Source organism: Cnephaeus nilssonii (genome assembly GCF_951640355.1).
Source record: "Cnephaeus nilssonii genome assembly, chromosome: 19".
In the NCBI taxonomy this organism is placed as follows: domain Eukaryota; kingdom Metazoa; phylum Chordata; class Mammalia; order Chiroptera; family Vespertilionidae; genus Cnephaeus; species Cnephaeus nilssonii.
In genome coordinates this window covers 40,735,700-40,757,862 of record NC_137090.1, presented here as the reverse complement: position 1 = coordinate 40,757,862, position 22,163 = coordinate 40,735,700, and the positions used below count along the sequence as shown (strand labels likewise).

The following is a 22,163-nucleotide window of genomic DNA, read 5'->3' as shown; positions in this document are numbered from 1 at the left end:
TTCTTATAAAATATTACCAGGTTCTTCAAGCCTTGCTGATTGTCATTCAAACCAAGGTCTGGCCGAAACCGGTTTGGCTCAGTGGATGGAGCGTCGGCCTGCAGACTCAAGGGTCCCTGGTTTGATTCCGGTCAAGGGCATGTACCTTGGTTGCGGGCACATCCCCGGTGGGGGTTGTGCAGGAGGCAGCTGATCGATGTTTCTCTCTCATCGATGTTTCTGGCTCTCTATCCCTCTCTCTTCCTCTCTGTAAGAAAATCAATAAAAAATATTTTTTTTTAAAAAAAGGTCTGTAAATCCCAGCTGTGCCAGTATTGGAGTTGTCTTTGTAAGACAACAACTTCAAGTCTTTCTCTTTTCCCTTTGGGGAATTCCCAAAGGAATTGTGTCAATCCGGATACTCTCAGTTATGCTAAGGTAATAAAGGACCCCAAAATCATAATAGCTTGTAACAGTGAGGCCAAGCTCTCACCTACACTACATGTCTTAGTTTGCTTGGGCTACCATAACAAATGTCCATAGACTGGATAGCTTAAACAACATAAATTTATTGTCTCACAATTCTGAAGGCTAGAAATCCAGGGTCACAGTGCCAGCCGATTAGGTTTTTGGTGAGAGTTGGCTTGCCGACAGCCACCTTCTCCCTGTGTCCTCACAGGGCTTTTCCTTGGCGCATGTGCATAGAGAGAATTAGTTCTCAGGTGTCTCTTCTTACAAGGACACTAACCCTTTTGGATCAGGGCCCCACTCTTATGACCTCGTTTAACCTTAATTACTTCCCAAAAGCCCCATCTCTAAATATAGCCACACAACAAGTAGGGCTTTAACATATGAATTGGTGGGTAGGTGTGTGTGGGGGGGTGTACTCAGGCCATAGCACTACGTGGTCAGCTATGGGCTCCATGTCTCCCATTCTGGCACCAGGGTGACAGGACAGCCACTATCTTGAATGCTGCCAGTAACTGTGGCAGAGGGAATACACTCTCTAGAGAAAGCATGTCAAACTCGTGGCCTACAGGCTGCATGCAGCCCACAATGAATATTTTTAAAAAATATATTGTTATTGATTTCAGAAAGGAAGGGTGAGGGAGAGAGAGATAGAAACATCAATGATGAGAGATAATCATTGACTGGGTGCCTCCTGCACACCCCCTACTGGGGATCAAGCCTGCAACCCAGGCATGTGCCTTTGACCAGAATCGAACCTGGGACCTTTCAGTCTGCAGGCAGACGCCCTATACATTGAGCCAAACCAGCTAGGGCCACAATGAATATTTTTGCGGCCCAGCCAATATAACGGTATGTCAGAAACATTTTAATAAAAATTTCATAACTTAATTTTTACAATATCCTGTTATACATCATTATTAATAATGAACTACAACGTTCGCTAATGACTGATTGCTATCATTGTGTTGCATTCCCTTATGCGCCTTACTCGAAGCGCACCATTTCTCTCCACTAATACCAGCAGCAAATATTTTAGCAGCCGATGGCCACGTCATTAGTCTTGGACTGACTTGTTTGGTATGCACAACAGGAAATATTTCGCTTTCGGAGAACAAGAAAAATAGGTTTATTTGCATTATGCTTATTAATTTGTGCAGTTATTCAGTGTCTGGTAAGTTAATATTCAAGAAAAAATATTAATCTTTATTAAAATGTTCTATTATGTTATGTTAATAACAGCCCTTTGTAGTCAGCATGTCTCTATCGAAATCAAGTGATAGTAAAAATAAATGAAAAATTGCTGATGAATGTCAAAATTTCCCAAGAAAAGTGGGAATTGGAGTATTTTTGCTGTGAAGTAAAAAATAAAATAATCTGCTTGATATGTAATAATGCTATTAGTGTACCAAAGTTATACAACATTAATCGTCACTATGAACAACATAAATCAAAATATGATAATTACGAGGGATTAATGAGACAAGAAAAGTTGAAAGAGCTCGAGTTGGGACTGAATAAACAACAGTTCATGGTTACTAAAGTATCTCAAGAAAGTGAAGCGGCGGTGCATGCAAGCTACATCTTGTCCGAGTTGATAGCTAAACACTCCAAACCTTTTACTGAAGGTGGTTTCATCAAGGAATGTCTCATTAAAGCTGCAGAAATTGTTAGTCCTGGAAATGGGAAGTCTTTTCAAACAATCTCTTTGTCTCGAAATATAGTTGCGGAAAGAGTTACTAATTTGGCTGCCAATTTAAGTTTTTAAGAAAAATTCAGATCAAAGCAAAATCATCTAGTTTCAAAGCTTTTTCCATTGCCTGTGATGAATGGACATTGGAGGCGTAGCTCAGTTAGCTGTATTTCTTCGCGCTTACGACACGGATTTCAACATTTTTAAGAAATTGTTGGAACTAGTACCGATGCATAACACTAGTACAGGACAAGATATATTTAATTGTGTTTTTAAACTTCTGCAAATATACAATCTACCTCTCTCAAAATTAACTTCTGTAGCTACAGATGGAGCTCCTTCGATGACGGGAAACAATGTTTTCGTGGAATTACTGCAAAAAAAAAAAAAAGTGAAATTTATAACGGACCCAAGATTCATCATACGCATTGCATTATACGTCAAGAAGTATTATGCGTGAAGGTAATAAACATGGACAGTGTGTTGACATCTATCAAAAAAATTATCAATTTCCTAAGATCTCGAAGTTTAAATCAGCGACAGTTCTCTGCTTTCTTAAGTGAATTAGACAGCGAATATTCCAGCTTGTCCTACTATACTGAGGTATGTTGGCTATCCTGCTCCAAGGTTCTTAAACAATTCTGGGACTTGAAAGAAGAAATATGTCAGTTCTTAATAACTAAAAATCAAGACTCAAGCCTGTTTTTTGACACAATATGGTTGCAAGATTTATCCTTCATGGTTGATATAACAAAACACTTATATGTTTTTTTTAAAATATATTTTATTGCTTTTTTTACAGCGAGGAAGGGAGAAGGATAGAGAGTTAGAAACATCCATGAGAGAGAAACATTGATCAGCTGCCTCCTGTACACCTCCTACTGGGGATGTGCCCGCAACTAAGGTACATGCCCTTGACCAGAATTGAACCCAGGACCCCCCAGTCCACAGGCCGACACTCTATCCACTGAGCCAAACCGGCTAGGGCATTGTGTGTTTTGTTATAACTTAAAACTGCAAGGAAGAGATCAGATTATTATAAACATGTGTAACCAAGTCAAAGCATTCAAATATAAGCTAGTTCTTTGGGAAAAGCAGTTGAAAAATGAAGATTTAACGCACTTTCCGGCATGCAACATGAACAAATCAAGTTTAGGTGAAACTGCATGGTATCAAAAATACACAGAAGAAAATTTAAGCCTTAGAACTGAATTTGAAACAAGGTTGCAGATTTTAAATTTTTGGAAGACAAGTTTTCTTCGATTTTTCAATAAATATAGAATCAGTACCTAATCAAATGCAAATGGAGGTAATTGAGATCCAGTGCGATTCAGATTTGAAGGCAAAATTCAGTGAAGTTGGCGTGCCTGAATTTTACAAATATTTACCTGCCAGGTTTGAAAATACTCAAAAATTCGCATATGAAATTATTTCCATGTTTGAAGTAGTTATCGGTGTGAGCAGTTATTTACAATTATGAAAGGAAATAAGTCTCCTGTCAGATCCAGAATTACTGACATTCACCTTGGGTCAGTTTTGAAAGTAATCACTGCGAACAAGATTTCCCCCGATGTAGGAAAGATAGTAGCAGAGAAGAGATGCCAATTGTCAGGAAGAAAACATTAATTTTATCATTGCTCTTGTTCTTTTTTTATACTATACTTTCAAAATAAACATATGTTTCTATGAAAATTGAAGCTTTTGTTTTGTTGCAGCCCACATAAACTTAAACCTTGTTTATTTGGCCCGTGTTAGCCTTTGCGTTTGGCATGCTTGCTCTAGAGCAGTGGTCGGCAAACTGCGACTCGTGAGCCACAGGCAGCTCGCGAGCCGCGGTTTGCTGCTCTGTTGACTAATGAGTTTGCCGACCACTGCTCTAGAGGATTTTACACTGGCAATTAAATGCTCTGGTCCAGAAGAGGAAGTATGTCTCACAATTCATTGGCCAGAACTAGTCACATGACTCTACCCGAACACAAGGGAGTCAGAAGGTGAAATCTTAGCATATTCCCAGAAGGCAGAAAGCTAAAAAGATTTGGTGAACAGCATTCACGACTACAATATGAAACTAAATGGCTACTACTGAATCTATCAGACTCTGGCTTAAAATTACACATATGAGATTTATACACCAATGTTCATAACAGCATTATTCACAATAACCAAAAGATGGAAACAACCCAAGTGTACATCAACTGCTGAATGAACAAGCAAAATGTGGCCTATACATACAATTGAATATTTTCAGCCTTAAGAAAAATTAAATTCTGATACATACTACAACGTGGATGAACCTTGATGATGTTATGCCAAGTGAAATAAGCAGACACAAAAGGACAGATATTGTATGATTCCACACTGGAATTCTCTAATAAAAATTTTAAAGCAGCCATCATAAATGTGCTGCAATGAGCAATTACAAACATGATTGAAACAAATGACAAAAAAATAGAAAGTCTCAGCAAAGAAATAGAAGATATATAGAACCACTAAATGGGAATTTTAGAACTGAAAAATACAATAACTGAAATAAAAAAAAACTCAAAGGCCCTGGCCGAGTTGGTTAGAGCATCATCCCCATGTGCCAAGATTGCAGGTTCGATCCCCCAAATTCTAGCAGGAAGTAGGCTGAGAAAACTACACAGTGCAAAAAACGGGCTGCCTTTCATAGAAAAGAGTGATTTAGAAAGTAAAACCAAAAGCATAGCAGGCAGAGCCATAGAGGGTGTACAGATTGTCAGTAAACGCATGAGATTACATCTTGAAGAAATGCATTAGGAAAATGCAAATCAAAACCACAGGGATAGAGGACTTCACGTTTATTAAGAAATATTGAATCAATAACATGTACAATAATGTGTGGCAAGGATGTAGAGAAATTGGAATCTTCTGTCATTACTAATGGGAGTGTAAAATGGTACAGTTGCTTTGAAAAACATTCTGGCAGTTCAGCCAGAAGTTAAACATAGAGTTACCATGTGAGTCAGTAATTCCACTCCTAGTTATATATACCCTAAAGAACTGAAAACTTTTGTATGAAAACTTGTTCATAGCAACATTATTCAGAATAGCCAAAAGGTGGAAACAACCAAAATGTCCATCGATTTACAAATAGATAAATAAAATATGGCATACCCATAAATGTAATATTATTCAGCCATAAGAAAGGAAATGGAGCCTAACCGGTTTGGCTCAGTGGATAGAGGATCAGTCTGTGGACTGAAAGGTCCCAGGTTCGATTCCGGTGGTGGTGATGGTTGCACAACATTGTAAATATACCCAAGTCACTGAACTGTATGCTTTAAAAATGGTAAATTTTATGGTATGTTAATTATATCTTTTTTTAAAAATATATTTTATTGATTTTTTACAGAGAGGAAGGGAGAGGGATAGAGAGAAACATTGATCAGCTGCCTCTTGCACACCTCCTACTGGGGATGTGCCCGCAACCAAGGTACATGCCCTTGACCGGAATCGAACCCGGGACCTTTCAGTCCACAGGCTGACGCTCTATCCACTGAGCCAAACCGGTTTCGGCTATATCTTTTTTTTTTTTTAAATAAATTTTTATTGATTTCAGAGAGGGAGAGGGAGAGAGAGAGAGAAACGTCAATGATGAGAGAGAATCATTGATTGGCTATCTCTGCATGTACCACACTGGGGGATCAAGCCTGCAACCTGGGCATGTGGCCTTGACTGGAATCGAACCCAAGACCCTTGAGTCCGCAGGCCGATGCTCTATGCACTGAGCCAAACCAGCTAGGGCTAATTATATCTTTTTTAAAAAGATCCATGGAGACACTCCTGGACAGAAATCAGACTGAGTTCTAATGAAGGAAATTTCAACATTTTCCCAGCTGGATTTGAGAATTGCTATGGACCCGTGACTCTTGTGTGCCTCTCAATTCCCTTTTTCTTTCTTTTCTTTTTTTTTTTTTTTTAAATATTTGTATTGATTTCAGAAAGGAAAGGAGGTGGTAAAGTTGATTGTGGTGTCAGTGGTGAAAGTGGAGGTGGAGGGGATGGAGGAGGTGGGGGTGGTGGTAGAAATGGAGGTGGTGATGGTGATGGTAGAGGTAGAATTGAGGTTGGTGCTGGTGTTATCTAGGCAGAGTGCTCGTGAGTTCTAGTCATTTGAGCTGGACAGAGGGTTGGACTGCTGTCCAGGGCACATGATACAACTCCCTATAGTGCTCTCACTGTTTAACCCGCCTCTTTCCAAATGCCATTTGCTCTTGAATTCTTCACTGTGAATAATTATGCCAATGAATTCATAAGTGATATCTCTCTCCTGATCATTCCCCCTATCTCTTAACTAACAAATTTTGAGATGGGGGTAAAAAAGTTTAAAGAAGCTTAACTCTTGAGAGGTATTTGCCCGTGTACATCGTGCTGCGGGAGAGGCTGGGCGGGTTTGGGGACCAAAGGCTGCCAAAAGGCTCCTAGGTAGAAAGAATTCGGAAACAAACTTGTTCTTTCTCTCTTCCTCTCCTTCTTCAGCAACTGCCAGAGATGATGAGTAAAAGACGAACAATTTATTCCACATTACCCAAACTGCAGGTAAAGCGGGAACAAAGAAGAGGCGTGCAAAGCTGGTCCAAAATCCTTGCTTTCTAATGATTTGCAGTGAGGAGGGTTGTGGGAAAGAAGGAGGAGGGTGATTCAGATGAAAGGACAGAGCTAGGTGCCAGGAGTTGAGAAAAGCTTACAGAGATTCCTTGCCTTGTTCAGATCCCGGGCTTCTTCCCAGTTGACAGAGATGTTTAAGACCCTATGATCAGAGAACCTGACCTGCTGCTGCCGTAGGATATGATGCTAGAGGTACTGCTGATAATCAGATTCCAGAATTTGTTATTGTTGAAGTAGCAGAGGAACGCTGGGAAAAGACAAGGGGATGGGGGAGAGGAGAGTCAGAGAGTGGAAGGAAAGTGGCAAGCAAGGTGAGCCCAAAAGGAAGTCCCTAAGAACCTGTCCCTGTGATGGTCAGCCACCTCTCCACACTTCCTCTGCCCTGACCCACACCCATGTCCCCTCCTTCCCAGGGCTCCCCCCCCCCCCCCAGGACACTCACCACAGAAGAGATATATGATAAACACCACCCAACCAATAAAATAGCTCCACCCGATGTGGATTGAAAAATTCTCCTTCACCTCGAAGAGCCAGATATCAATCGGAAACAACAGGAGGCTGGAGAAAAGTAAGGCAACTAGGAGACAGGAAGCAGAAAGGTCATTGCCGCCCACGTATCCCACAGGGACTCTTCCTCATCTGCTGTGCTGTAGCCACAAACCACGACTCCCATTAGTGCTCACAGAGTACAAGGCCCCAGAGGTTCCTGGGAATCGACCCCTCACTTCCACCTCTCTAGTGACCAGGAAATGATGGAAATCAATTTTCAGTCAACCACCACCAGTTCTACCTGTTCTGTTTTTCCACCGCCCACAAAGCCCCTACCCACCTGCTACAGAAAGGAAGAGGGAGAAGTGCCTGGGGAGATGGGCTTAGGAGACACTAAGGCTCTTTCCCAGGGCAAAGGGGCACCTTCACAGAAGCTTATGATACACCCAATCCAGCCAAAGAAGGGCACTCTCTGAAGACCAGGGATGTATGGCAGGTACAACCAGACGGTATAGAGGAAGCCCAGCGCCAGGGACAGGCTGAAGGTGATCTTGGCCACTCCAAAGAACGGGTGATCTGTCCACACATCCAAATTGTCTGGGAAAAAGGAGAAAACAGGATAAACTAAGGATTCACAAAAAGACAAAATATAATCAAAAGAGCAAATATGAGAAAATGTTCAGGCCCGTTAATAACCAAAGAAATGCACATTTGAGATAACAGTGCAATAGCACTTATTAAATAGGCAACAGTATTTAAAAATATATATTTTATTGATTTTTTATGGAAGGGAGAGGGAGAGAGAGTTAGAAACATCAATCAGCTGCCTCCTGCACACGTCCTACTGGGGATGTGCCCGTAACCAAGGTACATGTCCTTGACCGGAATCACACCTGGGACCCTTCCGTCCACAGGCCGAAGCTCTATCCACTGAACCAAACCGGTGAGGGCCAGGCAACAGTTTTTGATGGAGATTGTTTGATAATCCTAACCATAAAAAAATCAAATACCTCAATAGAAAAAATAGGCAGAAAACTTGAACTGCAATTATCAAAGAAGAAAGTCCAATAAACATATGAAGCTCAACACAAAGAAATGCAAATTAATGGTGATTGTTGCTGATAAGCCTCACCCAAGGCTATTTTTTTCCACTGATTTTTTTTTTTTTTTTTAAGAGTGAGTGGAAGGAAGGGAGGGAGAGAGAGAAACATAGACTCATCAATTGATTGCCTCCTGCACTCACCCCTACCTGGGTCAGGGATCAAACCTGCAACCCAGGTACATACTCTTGACCAGGAATCAAACCTGTAACCATTCTGTGGGCGGGCCATTGCTCTAACCACGGAGCACACCAGCCAGGGCAAAATGTGATTTTAAAAATCTATTAAATTAGAAAAGATCAAAACAAAAGTGATGATATCTAGTGTAGGAAAGGATTTAGAAGAAAGAAGTACTATTACATACTATTAGTAGGCAGCATTGCTAGTAAGTGATGTGGCATAAAATAAAATAAAAACCCTAAATTGTTAAGCCCTTTGACCCAGAATGTTTCTTTTCGGAATTTACATTAAGGAAATCATCCAAGATCGCACTATAAAGTATATATAGAGATCTTCTTTGCAGAGATATTTATATGTACAAGAGATTTGTTAAATAAATTAAAGTGTACCCACACATTGGATTATTATATGTTCATTAAACATGATGAGATGGCCCTAGCCGGTTTGGCTCAGTGGAAAGTGTCAGCCTGAGACTGAAGGGTTCTGGGTTGGATTCCTGTCAAGGGCATATACCTCAGTTGCAGGCTCTATCTCACGGCCCTGGTTGGGGAGTGTGCAAAGATAAGCAATCAATGTGTCTCTCTCACATTGATGTTTCTGTCTCTCCCTCCCTCCCTTCCATTCTCTCTAAAAATCAATGGGAAAAAAATCCTCAGGTGATGATTAACAAACAAAATGATGATAAGACAGCTGATTGTCTCTGAATAGTGTTTCTAGGAAGAAAGGAGAAACAGGAGGCTCACTTCACTATATAATCTCCTGTATGTTTTGAATTTTCACTCTGTTTATATGCTACCTAATCAGATAAATTGTAAACATAGGTGATGCTATAGAATAATTATTTAATGATATAAGTAAATGCTCACAACTGAAAAGTGGAGTTTGCAACACAGGGTCTGTAGAATGATTACAGTTTTTAAAAATAATATACATTTATTAAAATAAAAATAATACATATGAAACCTATATAATTTTATTAACTAATGTTGACCCAATAAATAGAATAAAAAGTAAAATAAAACAAAAATATATATATTTATCTGTATTTATTTTATGTATATATACACACAAAAGACTGGAATTACATCCATTGTAATGTCATTGTGATTATATCTGTGTGGGGAATTTTAGGTGATTCTTATTTTATTTTTTAAACTTTCTGTATTTCCCCCAATAACTATGCAATTTTTAAAAAATATATATTTTATTGATTTTTTACAGAGAGGAAGAGAGAAGGAATAGAGAGTCAGAAACATCGATGAGAGAGAAACATTGATCACCTGCCGCTTGCACACCCCTTACTGGGGATGTGCCCGCAATCAAGGTACATGCCCTTGACCGGAATTGAACCTGGGACCCTTGAGTCCGCAGGCCAACGCTCTATCCACTGAGCCAAACTGGTTTTGGCACTATGCATTTTTTTTAATTAAAAGTTACACATTTCAATTTAAATATATCTATATTTAAAGAATAGTTTATTGAAAAAAAAAGAATAGTTTATTGATTTTTAGAGAGAGAGGAAGGGAGAAAGACATAGAAACATTTATGTGAGCACAACATTAATCAACTGCCTCCTGCAGCACCCCAGGGTGATCTAGCCTAAAACCCAGGCATATGCCCTTGACCAGGAATCAAACCAGCAATGTCCAGGTACACAGGACAACACCCAATCAATTGAGCCACACCAGCCAGGGCTAAATATATATATATGTTTAAATATATATATATATATACACACACACACACATATATATATTTAAAGTTAATAGTCATTGCTGGCAAAGAAACAAGGAAACAAGCCTTCTCATAGATTATTAGTGGAAGTATAAATTGCTATCATACTTTTTGAAAACAACATGGAAAATATTATTCAGCGCCTTAAAATATTTATACTATTTGACCCAGTAAACCAACTTTGGGAAATCTATACCAAAGAATTAATATTAAACACAGAAAAATCTTTATTTTGTTGCTTCCATTTTCCTCAAGTATCAAGTTAGAAATGCATTTGCCAAGAATAAGAAAATAGTCAAGTAAGAGGTGATAAATTTATTAAGTTGAATACTATAGTTACTTATTATAAGAAAATGCTTATTATATTGCATAAAGATAAATTATAAAATAATATAAATTAAATAATAAAAAATAAAAGATATAAAATTATTTAGAAGAATAAATACATCTATGTAAGAGTCATTTAAAACGTGTTCAATTTTTTTTAAAAGCCTAGAAAAAATTGAGTGCTCAACACACTGCTACTAGTGGCTGCCTTTGAGCAGCACCAGAGAGCAAGTTGGCTGCTTACATGAGTTTTGGAGCCAGACACACCTGAGTTATAATTGTAAACATGCCATTATTAGGTTGATCCATATGAATTTGCTCTTTTTTGTAGGGGAAAAGCAGTCAAATATTGGCCATTACATGTGGTTCAACCTACTAGCTTTATGACCCTGAGCAAGGTACTTAATCTGAGTCTCAATTTTTTCATCCATAAAATAAGAATAATTGTCCCATCAGGGTTGAGGATTCAATTAACTAAATAAAATAAGTATATAATAATTAATAGCTTTTGTTTCCCCAAATGTATTGTAATAAGGGTGTATGTGTATTGCTTTCATAATGGAAGAAAATAATAGCAATGTGACTTTAAGATATGTATATATATTTTTTATTGACTTCAGAGAGGGAAAGGAGAGAGAGAGAGAGAGAGAGAGAGAGAGAGAGAGAGAGAGAGAGAGGAACAGCCATGGTGAGAGAGAATGATTGATTGGCTGCCTCCTGCATACCCTACAGTGGGGATCAAGCCAGAAACCCGGGCACGTGCCCTGACTGGGACCATGACCTGCTGGTTTGTGGGTTGACGCTCAACCACTGAGCCACACTAGCCGGGCTACATAACTTATTTTTGAAAATGTTAATGACAATGAAGAAATGGAAATGGGGAGGTCAAAGGTTCTCGTTTTCCACAAGATCTGAGAAAGGAGGTCCAAATCTGTAAGTGAGAGGACAGCATGATGTGAGATTAACAAGAACGAGGACTGAGGCACCTGCAAGAAGCCAGGAAGGAAAGGGCAGGAACACCGGATGTGGAGACCCAGAACTGGCCCAGACAAGCAAAGCCTGAGCCAAAGGCAAGAGCAGTTGCTGGGACCAGGGCCTGAGGGAGAGCGTTCTGGGGACTCCTCCCAAAACTCCGGGTATGCAAGCCTGGAGAAAGGAAATCGCACCTCGATGGGCTCTTCTCCCAGGATAATGGTGAATTCCGTGATGAATGAGTGACTCGCCCAGGCCCCTCACAACATGTTTATTGTAAGTACAGACTTGACTGCAAGCCTTATCAAAAGCAGGAACACTTTCCATTGAAGGGTCGCAAATCAGTGTGGCCAGGCTGAGGGAGGAAAAGTGATGCTTGGCAGTCTCGTACCAGAGGAGCCATCTTGTGGGCCAACTCAGTGAGGATGAGCAGGAGGAGGGGACCAGAATACCGGGGTGTAAACGGAGAGGCCAAGGCAGGCTGGAGGCCTGGAGTGGGGCTGGGGGGTGGAGGGTCTCACCTTCCTCCTCCTCTGAGTAGGAACAGGTCTGGAATATGCAGTTCTGCAGGAGCCCCAGGGACATGATTTGGGCAGAGGAGTAGATGCTCTGTCTGACGTCCTCAGGCCAGCGCTGGAAGAAGCGGATGGTGGAGAGGTACAGCCACGTCTTAGAGAAGGACATGATCAGCATCAGGGTGAAGGCAATCAGGCTGAGCACTGAGGCCAGCACCTGCGCCTTCCAGCGGGAAGTGTGTGCCACTTTCCATTTCAGGGGCAACAGAGAGTCCCGGCGGCGGTACACCGGCCTGTTTCTGTTGTTGGGGAAGATGAAGTCCCGCACCCCCTTTTCTTGTCCCGGGTTCACCTCTGGCCCATCCTCCTTTCCAACCGTCCCCTTCCTTTCCAGGTTTCTGAAGTTCATCACTTTCTCCTCCTGAACCAGGGAGCTCACCCCTAATGTCCCCTGTCCCCATCTTGAGCAGCCCCCCTCTCCCCTTCCATCCTCCACCCCATGTCGCCCCTTCCCTTCCTAGGCTCAGGTGTCCCTCGTGTTCAAAATATTTTCATCAAGCGGAGCAGTTGCCACCATAGGGCCCGGGATCTGGGAAAGAACCACCCATCCGGCAGGACAGGGCCCCTAACTGCCCTGGAATGTTCCTGGGGGTCAGTTAAATGGGGGAGGGGCCCACGGCTTCACCTCCAACTCCTCAAAACACTGCTCCTCCGGTCTCGGCTCAGACAGTGGTCGGCAAACTGCGGCTCGCGAGCCACATGCGGCTCAAGAGCTGCGGTTTGCCGCTCTGTTGACTAATGAGTTTGCCGACCACTGGCATATACTACCCTTTACCTCTTTGCACACAATATGCCACAATTGCCTAATCCTCACAGCTCCCAACTACACGGTAACATTTAGTCTAGTCCAGTGGTCCGCAAACTCATTAGTCAACAGAGCGGCAAACCTCGAGCTGCAGTTTGCCCACCACTGACCTAAGAGCAACGGTCTCTGAGGGTCTCCTTTCTCTTCCCATTTTGTCTGCCCTGACACCAACCCCAAATGCTCTCTGATGGGGCAGGAGGAGGGAGAAGTTTGTCCCCAGGAAAACATTTGGAAATGTCCTCCAGGGGTGTAATCAACCTCACTCCTTCCCCCTACCCCTCTCTCCCACTGCTCCTCACTCCCAGTCAACGGTTGCCATTCCCTCCCCTCTTCTTTCTTTTTACCTTTCTTTGCAGCCTCAGAAGGGGGAGGGTAGGATAAGGACAGGGTATGTCGGTGCCACGCAATCTGAGAAGATTTTTCTAATCTCCCTTTTAAGTTCTAGGAAAAGAAATCTGAGTCACCCATGGCGGCCCGGTTTATAGTGGCTTCCAGACCTCACGTAGCTCCTGGAATTCTCGTGAGGAGAGAGCCTTTCAAATGTGGTGTGACTTTGAATCCCGCCAGAGTTGGTTGGCTTTGTGGAGACAGTGACACATGTGGTGAAGCACACAGGCTGTATGTAGGGTGTGAATGATGGGCTTTCCTCTTAGCCTCGTGAACCTACATGAGTCAGAGCTTCTTTTTTTTCTTTATTGATTAAGGTATGACATGTGTGTCCTTATCCCCCCATTGCCCTCCCCACTCATGCCCTCACCCCCCTGGTGTCTGTGTCCATTGGTTAGGCTTATATGCATGCATACAAGTAAGTCCTTTGGTTGATCTCTCCACCTTACCTCTGCCCTCCCCTCCCCGGTCTGATCGATGCTTCTCTGTCTCTGGATCTGTTTTTGTTCATCAGTTTATGTTGTTCATTATATTCCACAAATGAGTGAGATCATGTGATATTTATCTTTCTCTGACTGGGAGTCAGAGCTTCTTTATGCCTCAGTTATCATCTGTAACACAGGACAATAATACTTGCCTCAGTCTTGGTTTGAGTGTTGAATGAGAGAATGAACAAAAAGCACTCATTGGTTCATAGTAAATTCCCAGAAGGTGGTAGTTATTGTGGTTAATTTATCATTTTAATTATTTTTGTGCTCTTTCATTAAGGAATGAAACAAAAACCCAGAGGTTTTGGGCAGACTTCCGTGCATATCAGTGGCTATAAATGATGGAGCGGAACCCCTAGTTTAAGTAAAAGGTGAGTTAATCATGAATCCTGAGGTCATGTGCATAGCGGCACCTTGGGGACGGCTGGAATCAGGAAATCATACACGGGCAGTCCACGAAAACTGTCTTGGTCTGTCATGTCGTCATGGTTGGGTGAGGTGAGGCCCCACTTCCAAGTCGCAGACTTTTTGCTGTGTCTTTACATGGGGACAGGGAGCTCTGAAGGGTCTCTTTTATAAGGGCACTAATTCCATTCATAAGGGCCCCACCCTTGTGACCTAATCACCTCTCAAAGGCTCACATCTTAATACTATAAACTTGGGGGGTAGTTTTCTAACATACGGATTTGGGGGTGCACAAACATTCAGACCATAGCACTCTGACTCTGGTCTTCCTTCTCCCTGAATATCTTGCTCTTCCTCTGCAGACCGACCTCCTCCTCTCCTCTGGTCCACGTATGAGGAATGTGGCCCTGACACCTAAGCTATCCTCCTTTGGTTGCCAGAGAGGAGACCTCTCAGTCTCGAGTCCAAACCTTCTTTGGCCCTGCCAGGAACAAGTGCCATTCCTAGAACAATCAGCCATGGTCAGGGGCACCCGGATGTGGAGGCTGACCCATGAACTACTGACAGATAGGGAGTTGGTGAACAAATTCCCTAGCTTCCCTGGCCATGGGTTGGGCTAACTCTGTTCTACACTAGGAGGGGGCAGTGATGGACGAAGCGGGTGCTGGGCTTACTGGGAATGTCATTCATATAGAGCTAGTGACCATCAGGATTGTGTTTCCTTCTTTGGCTCTGTTTTCATTTTTTCCTGGAGTTCCTAAGAGTTTCTAATCAGAATAAACGGTTCCAAGAGCAACACAAAACAACATGGAAGAATCTTGGAAATACAATGTTTCCTGAAAAACAGAACTCCCAGAAGACTATACTGTAAACATCTTTATAGAGCTCATAAACAAACACAACTAAACAAAACATTGTTTATGCATACATGCTATTATGATTGCATGCGTGTGCTTTTTTAAGCAGTGGAATGATAAACACAAAAAATAATATTGCCTATTTCTCAGGGGAAGCGGGGGAATGGGACAGGGAGGATTACATTGGCACATACACACTACTGGCAATAGGTTCCTGGTTCCTGATTTGGGTGAAAGGTACATGGTTTTCATGATATTCGAATCATTTATAACTAACATATATTTCATATAATCCTGTGAATCTATCAAATACTGTTTTTCAAAAGGTAATTAAAACAGTTCAAGAAAGGAAATGCAATCCTAGTGATTACTAGCTCTGCCTTGAAAGATATTTATAAGTCACAATACATAAACTAAACACTGTTAATTGAGTTTCAACTTTTAGAATCAACAGATGGACAAAGCACGGAAGACTTCACTATTGCTTCAGAAGTAAACATAGCTGTCATCAGCTTTGATGTTGCCCAAGTAAAAGCCTAGAAGAGGTGAAGGGAAGGTGGAAAGAGGAGAAGAGAGCTGAGGGGGAGGGTGGGGACCCGACAACAGGGTCTCTACATAAGGCTGTGTTACCTGTGCTCTGAGGGGGTGAGTGGGAGCTGAGCTCCAGGCTGCATTTTGCTTGACAAGCCATGCCCCTCTCCGTCAGAAGGCTCCACGGGCCTGAAGGAAGAGGCACCTTGTTCTCTATTTCATGAAGGCGCTGCTCCCACCACGCCATTTACCCCACATCTATTCCGAGGGGCTGTCTTTTGGCCACAAGGTGAAAGGCACAAAGGCGCCTTCCTGGCCAACTGTCTTATGAGGCTGTGTAACCAGTGAGAATTCTTTGGTTGCCAACACAAGGCCAAACTAAGTTAGGAAAAAAGGAACGTATCGGGGCAATACAGAATAAACACAGACTCAAAGAGGAAGCTGAACACCCAGGCCTAGAACTGAGCAGGAACCAGAGGAGCCTGGGCAGGTGGATGCTCTCACTGACAACCACCAGAACCACATGGACTTGGGGAGGAATAGTTTTCCAAAAGAAAGGAAGCCAAGCATTCAAAAAGTAATAACTTGCTCACACAGGTACAGAGTACAGCCAGATGGAGTGCAAGGCTAGGAGGTTTCTGGAAAGGAAACTGCACACATTCCGTCATTGAGGACAGTGGGCAGAGCTGACCTGGAGAACACGGCCTTGGGCTTACACAGCCACATCGATCACGCCTTGATGGTCCATGTGGACTTGCTTTGCTGCCTGCATGACACTCAGAAACAGTCCCACTCCAGGCCAGCTCACCCCTGTACATATCAGTGTGGCTCTCCTGGCAGCAAGTGCTGGAAACCAAGATCAACAGTAATTAATTTAAATGCGAGGTGTCTGGCAGAAGGCTGACCTGGACTCCTTTTGATATTCACAGGGTGAATATTTACCTTTTATTATCTACTGCTGGCTCAATGGCCTAAAGCAAACTCCCCCAAACCTGATAATCTTCCTATTTACTAAACATTACCATTGTTATGTCTGTTTGCGTTCCTAAAAGGCAATTGTGTATTCTAGTAAATAAAAGCAGTTGGGAAATGAGACTCAGTGGAACTTGACTACTACAGTTGAGCTTTTCCCTGGCCTCCCCCCATAATCAAATTAATATTTCTTGTGTGTCAATTTGTGCGTCAGCTCTTTCTCCAAGCCTTTGAACCCGAAAGCCACGCTGGCCATGGCTTTTCACAAGCAAGCTCCCAGGCCCCTGGCATTCTAGGACAGTGGTCGGCAAACTCATTAGTCAACAGAGCCAAATATCAACAGTACAACGATTGAAATTTCTTTTGAGAGCCGAAAACCGACTTCTGCGCATGGGCCACGAAGTTTCAATCACACTGTACGTGCGCGCCCGCACGTGGTATTTTGTGGAAGAGCCACACTCAAGGGGCCAAAGAGCCGCATGTGGCTCGCGAGCCACAGTCTGCTGACCACTGTTCTAGGATAATTCAGTGGCCAGAGTCCACACGCTGCAACGTTCCCTCTCTTTTGCACCTGTGAAAGCATGCATCCTTCTTTCGTGCGGGCCTGTTGGTGATGGTGTGTTCCACAAACTCTCAAGTGTGTGCTGATGATTTGGGTATCTCCTTACAAGGCAGATGCCTCGCCTGTAACAACGTCCCAGGTGATGCCCAGGCTGCTGGTCCGAGGCTCACACACCGAGTAGGGAAGCTGTAGAAGACCCCCACAATGTCTCATAACCCACAGGGTTTGGGCACACAGGGAAACAAACGATGGGCAGATCTACTTGTCAGTATGTGTCCTGCTGGCTTGGCTCTGCCTCTACCTCCGCGGGAAATTTCATTGCCTTTTATATACTAACTGAACAGAAGTGGGAAGAAAAACAAATTACTGCAGAAAAAATAAAAGCAAAAAGTGACTGCAAAATTAAGAATTCCTAAGCCAGCCAAAACCGGTTTGGCTCAGTGGATAGAGCGTCGGTCTGCAGACTGAAAGGTCCCAGGTTCCATTCCAGTCAAGGGCATGTGCCTTGGTTGCGGGCACATCCCCGGTGGGGGGTGTGCAGGAGGCAGCTGGTCGATGTTTCTAGCTCTCTATCCCTCTCCCTTCCTCTCTGTAAAAAATCAATAAAATATATTTTTTTAAAAAAAGAATTCCTGAGCCACCCGCTTGGGACCCCTCTCTGCTACAGAGAGCTTTGTTACTTTACCTTCTCTAATAAAACTCTGATTTTGCTAAAAATAAAAATAAGAATTTCTGCTCTGAAAAACACAGTTCAAAGGATGAAAATACAAGCCACACACTGGAAGAAAATGTTTTCAAATCACATATCTGCTACAGAAATTATCCAGACTATACTAGTATAAAGAACTCTCAAAAGACAATAAGAAAATAAACGACCCAGTTTTTAAAAGGCCAAAAGATTTGAACAGACACTTCACCAAAGAAGATATTAAAGTGGCTAATAAGCACATGAAAAGATACTAAGTACTATTAGTCATTAAGAAACACAAATTAGCCCTAGCCAGTAAAGCTCAGTGAATAGAGTGTCGGCCTGCAGACTGAAGGGTCCCAGGTTTGATTCCTGTCAAGGGCACACACACAGATTGCGGGCTCAATCCCCAATAGGGGGTATGCAGGAGACAGCCGATCAATGATTCTCTCTCATCATTGATGTTTCTATCTCTCTCTCTCCCTACCTCTCTGAAATCAATAAAAATATATTTTAAAAAAGAAAGGAAACACAGCTGAAACCGGTTTGGCTCAGTGGATAGAGCGTCGGCCTGTGGACTGAAGGGTCCCAGGTTTGATTCCAGTCAAGGGCATGTACCTTGGTTGCGGGCACATCCCCAGTGGGGGATGTGCAGGAGACAGCTGATCGATGTTTCTCTCTCATTGATGTTTCTGACTCTCTATCCCTCTCTCTTCCTCTCTGTAAAAAAATCAATAAAATATATTTTTTAAAAAAAGAAAGGAAACACAAATTAAAACCACAATGAGAAATCAGAAACATCAATTAAAAAGGATATATGCACACCTATGTTCATAGCAGCACAATTTACAATAGCTAAGATTTGGAAACAGCCTAAGTGCCCATCAGCAGATGAGTGGATTAAAAAACAGTGGTACATTTACACAATGGAATACTACACTACTGTAAAAACGAAGGAACTCTTACCATTTGCAACCATACGGATGGACCTGGAGAGCATTATGTTAAGTGAAATAAGCCAGTCGGAGAAAGATAAATACATAATCACATGATCACACTCATTTGTGGAATATAATGAACAACATAAACTGATGAACAAAAATAGATCCAGAGACATAGAAGTCCCTCAAACCTCAGAGGGAAAGCGGGGATTGGGGGGAAAGGGGGGGGGGGGCGTTAAGAGATCAACCAAAGAACTTGTGTGCATGCATATGAGCATAACGCATGGACACAGACAGTAGAAGGGTGAGGGTCTGTGCTGGGGGGCAGGAGCGGGCAGGGAGAGGTCAATGGGGGGAAAAGGAGACATATGTAATACTTTCAACAATAAAGAATTTAAATAAGGAATAAATAAAATAAATAAAACCACAATGAGATACCACTACACACCTAATAGAATGGCCAAAAAAAAAAAAGAAAGCAAAAAATTTTTTTCTGTGTTTTTACATTGTTCATGTTCGTCAACTTTTAAAAATAAGTGATTTATTATTTTTATCATTCTAAATAAAACTCACTTTTGTACCCAATTTTTAATTCATATTTTGTATTCTTTTTCTTTAGAAGAACCCCATAAAATCGGAATTCAGCCCAACCCCTTCCCACACAAGGGAGCTTCAGATTTCCCAAGGTGGATAGAGTGGGGAAAGATTTCAGAAGTGAAGGGAGGGTGCTTCCAGGGGCCTGGAGACCGGTGGGTAAGCGGACTAGTGGAAAGGAGAAAGGAGAAAAGTGGGGCAAGGAGTGAGATGCGACTCCAGGTCGACTGCGGAACAGCGTGGGCTTAAGCACTAAGGCCAGGCTGAGCTCCCAAAGACAGAAGTTCGTGCAGAGAACAATGGAAAACGTCTACCCCACCTCCGCTGCTGGGGCATTGGGATCAGCCAGCTAAACGCCGGCCCTGGACCTCGGGAAGTTCGGGGCCCCTTCGAGAGACCTGCGGGTGAGTGGGGCGCGGCGGCCGCAGTGGACTGCAGACGCAGGACTGGCGCCTCAACGTCTGACGGCTTTCTCGGTGGGGGCGGCCACCCCCAGGTCCTGCCTCGCGTGGGCCGCGAGCGCTGAGAACCAGTAGACTGAGCTCGGCCAGAAGACGTGCCAAGGCCGGGAGCTGGAAACCAGCGCCGCCAAGTAGGTCTGTGTGCACCGCGGACAGGGCCCAGGCGCGGCGGGGCGGGGCCTGGTCTGGGGGCGGGGCCAAGCCAGGAGGCGGGGCCACAAGGGGCGTCCCGGTTAGATCCACTGGGGAGTTGATTCCCTTTGCTCTCGTAGCTCTGGCCCGAGACTTTCTCGGGCCGCTGGAGGGTGGGGAGCCGCTGGTTTGGAGAGGGCGTGCTGGGGAGCAAGGTCGGGCGGCCTTCGGGGTTGGTCAGGCTGGTGGAGGGACTGTCGGAGGCGACGTACTCCGGCACCGGGTGGTTTGCCTGCCTGGTGACCTGGCCAACCCGAAAGCAGGAACCAGCAGACACCTCGGTAGCTGAAGAGAGAGGCGAGTCCTGCGAGGAAGGAGGGAGGAGAGAGAGAAGCTTTCAGGAGTGGACAGAACCAGGCTGAAGGGCCTGGGAAGGATCTCAGGAAGCAGGTGGAGGGTCTGTGCGGCTAGAAGGAGATGGCAGAGGCTAGTGAGCAGGCTGCAGGGAAAGGGGGACTCTCATCCACCTGTTGCTTGTGGTCATGATTGCAGCCCGCCTCAGCTCACCGGTAATAATGGCCACAACGATGCTGACCCAGAGCCATAGAAGGGCCAGTGCAGAGAGGTCAGTGCCCTGTCCTATCTGCATTCTCACTGAATCCCATAGATGGAGGCCACAAACATGAGGAGCAGGAGCAGGACTGGGGGATGAAGAGAGCACATACTGACAGAGAGAGAGAGAGAGAGAGAGAGAGAGAGAGAGAGAGAGAGAGAGAGAGAGAGAGAAACTCCCAATGGGGCCTGGCTTCCCCACCCTGTCCTCCCAGGCACCTCCCCCGGCCAGAGTCACACCTGTGCCTCCCTGGAGCCTATGAAAATATGACTTTCTTCCACCTCCCCAGCATGATAGAATGTGAAGGCATGGACTCCATGGAGTGATGGCAGCTTCAGGACCCACCCCCCCAAATGGGTCAATGAACCTCTCTACCACCTGGAACGTTTGTACTGACCCCTGTCACCCCCACCACCATGCCTGGAACACCAGACAGGGCAGCACTGGGAGACTTGTCCATGAACCCTCCTCCCACACCTACGCAGGAGCTGCAGAAGGTGACTCAGAGGGGCAGGAAGGGTGAGGAGGCCACAGGATGGAGAGGGTGCCGGACCAGCAGGAGTGGTACAGCTGTGTGACAGAGAGGTAGATCCCTGTGGAGGTGTGCAGGGGGTAGGGGGAGGGAATTCATGACTCGCCAAGTTACCTACAGCCCCGGTCCCACCTGTACCACCCCCATCATTCCCCACTCTGTCTTCCTTACCCCAGCCCCAGCCCTTCTCCCATCCACTTTCTCCACACTCATGGTGGTCTCGCTGCCCCACATCCACCCCTCTCCCACATAGCTGTCCTTCATGCCCCTCACCCTCTCCGACAGGTCTGCCGAATGCACACCCCTCCCAGACTGCACACACTCACTTGTCACCCCAAAATGGAAAGGGGCTCTAAGATAACAGAAACAGACAGGCCCCTTTCCTTCCTGTCTTTTCGGTCTCTTCTGGAACGTGTGGTTGTATTTTATGTGCCTTTACATCCCCAAAACAACTCTTATCGGGTCTTTGTCCTCTACTAGTAATCACCCCATTACTAGGACATCTGAAGTGGGGCATGGGGGCCTCCTCAGTGGCAGGGCTCAGGGAGGGGCTGAGGAGCTAGGAAGTACCATATATGGGTCATATGTGTAGCTTTGTGTGAGCCTCCAATATCTGTCTGTCTGTCTTTCTCTGAGTATCTCTGAGAAAGAGGGAGTTTGGTGGAGAGAGGCTCCCCAACGAGGAAATTTAAGGAGCACATGCACCTCCCCATGACCACTACCTTCATTTCCTGGACTTCAATCCCTTTGACGCCACATCTTCCCAGGGCTGCTTCCTTCTTGTCATTTGTGTCTCAGCTCAAATGTTACCTCCAGGATCTTCCCCAAAGCCCCCCTCCTCCCCCCCCACACACACACACGGAGTATTCTATATCACAGCCCTTGCTGTATTTTCTCCATAACTGCTACCTGGCTTTATCTTGCTTATTAAATTGTTCACAATTGGAAATTGTTCTTTCCACCTGGCCCCTAACCCAGAATGTAGGCTCCTTGAGGACAAGGCCCTTGTGTTTTTCATCTCTGTATCCCCAGATCTTAGAACAATGCCT

The 22,163-nt window shown here is 44.1% G+C and overlaps 1 protein-coding gene across 1 annotated transcript; it reads right to left on the bottom strand.

Annotated features, from left to right (window-relative positions):
- Nucleotides 1-6,903: 6,903 nt before the first annotated feature.
- Nucleotides 6,904-12,495, bottom strand: ODF4 (outer dense fiber of sperm tails 4; the record flags this gene model as incomplete). The annotated part of the gene is made up of 4 exons (XM_079798687.1): nt 6,904-7,016; nt 7,212-7,346; nt 7,682-7,855; nt 11,856-12,495. The coding sequence occupies 4 exons, from the start codon at nt 12,493-12,495 to the stop codon at nt 6,904-6,906; spliced, it is 1,062 nt and encodes a 353-aa protein (XP_079654813.1).
- Between the last annotated feature and the right edge of the window lie 9,668 nt (nt 12,496-22,163).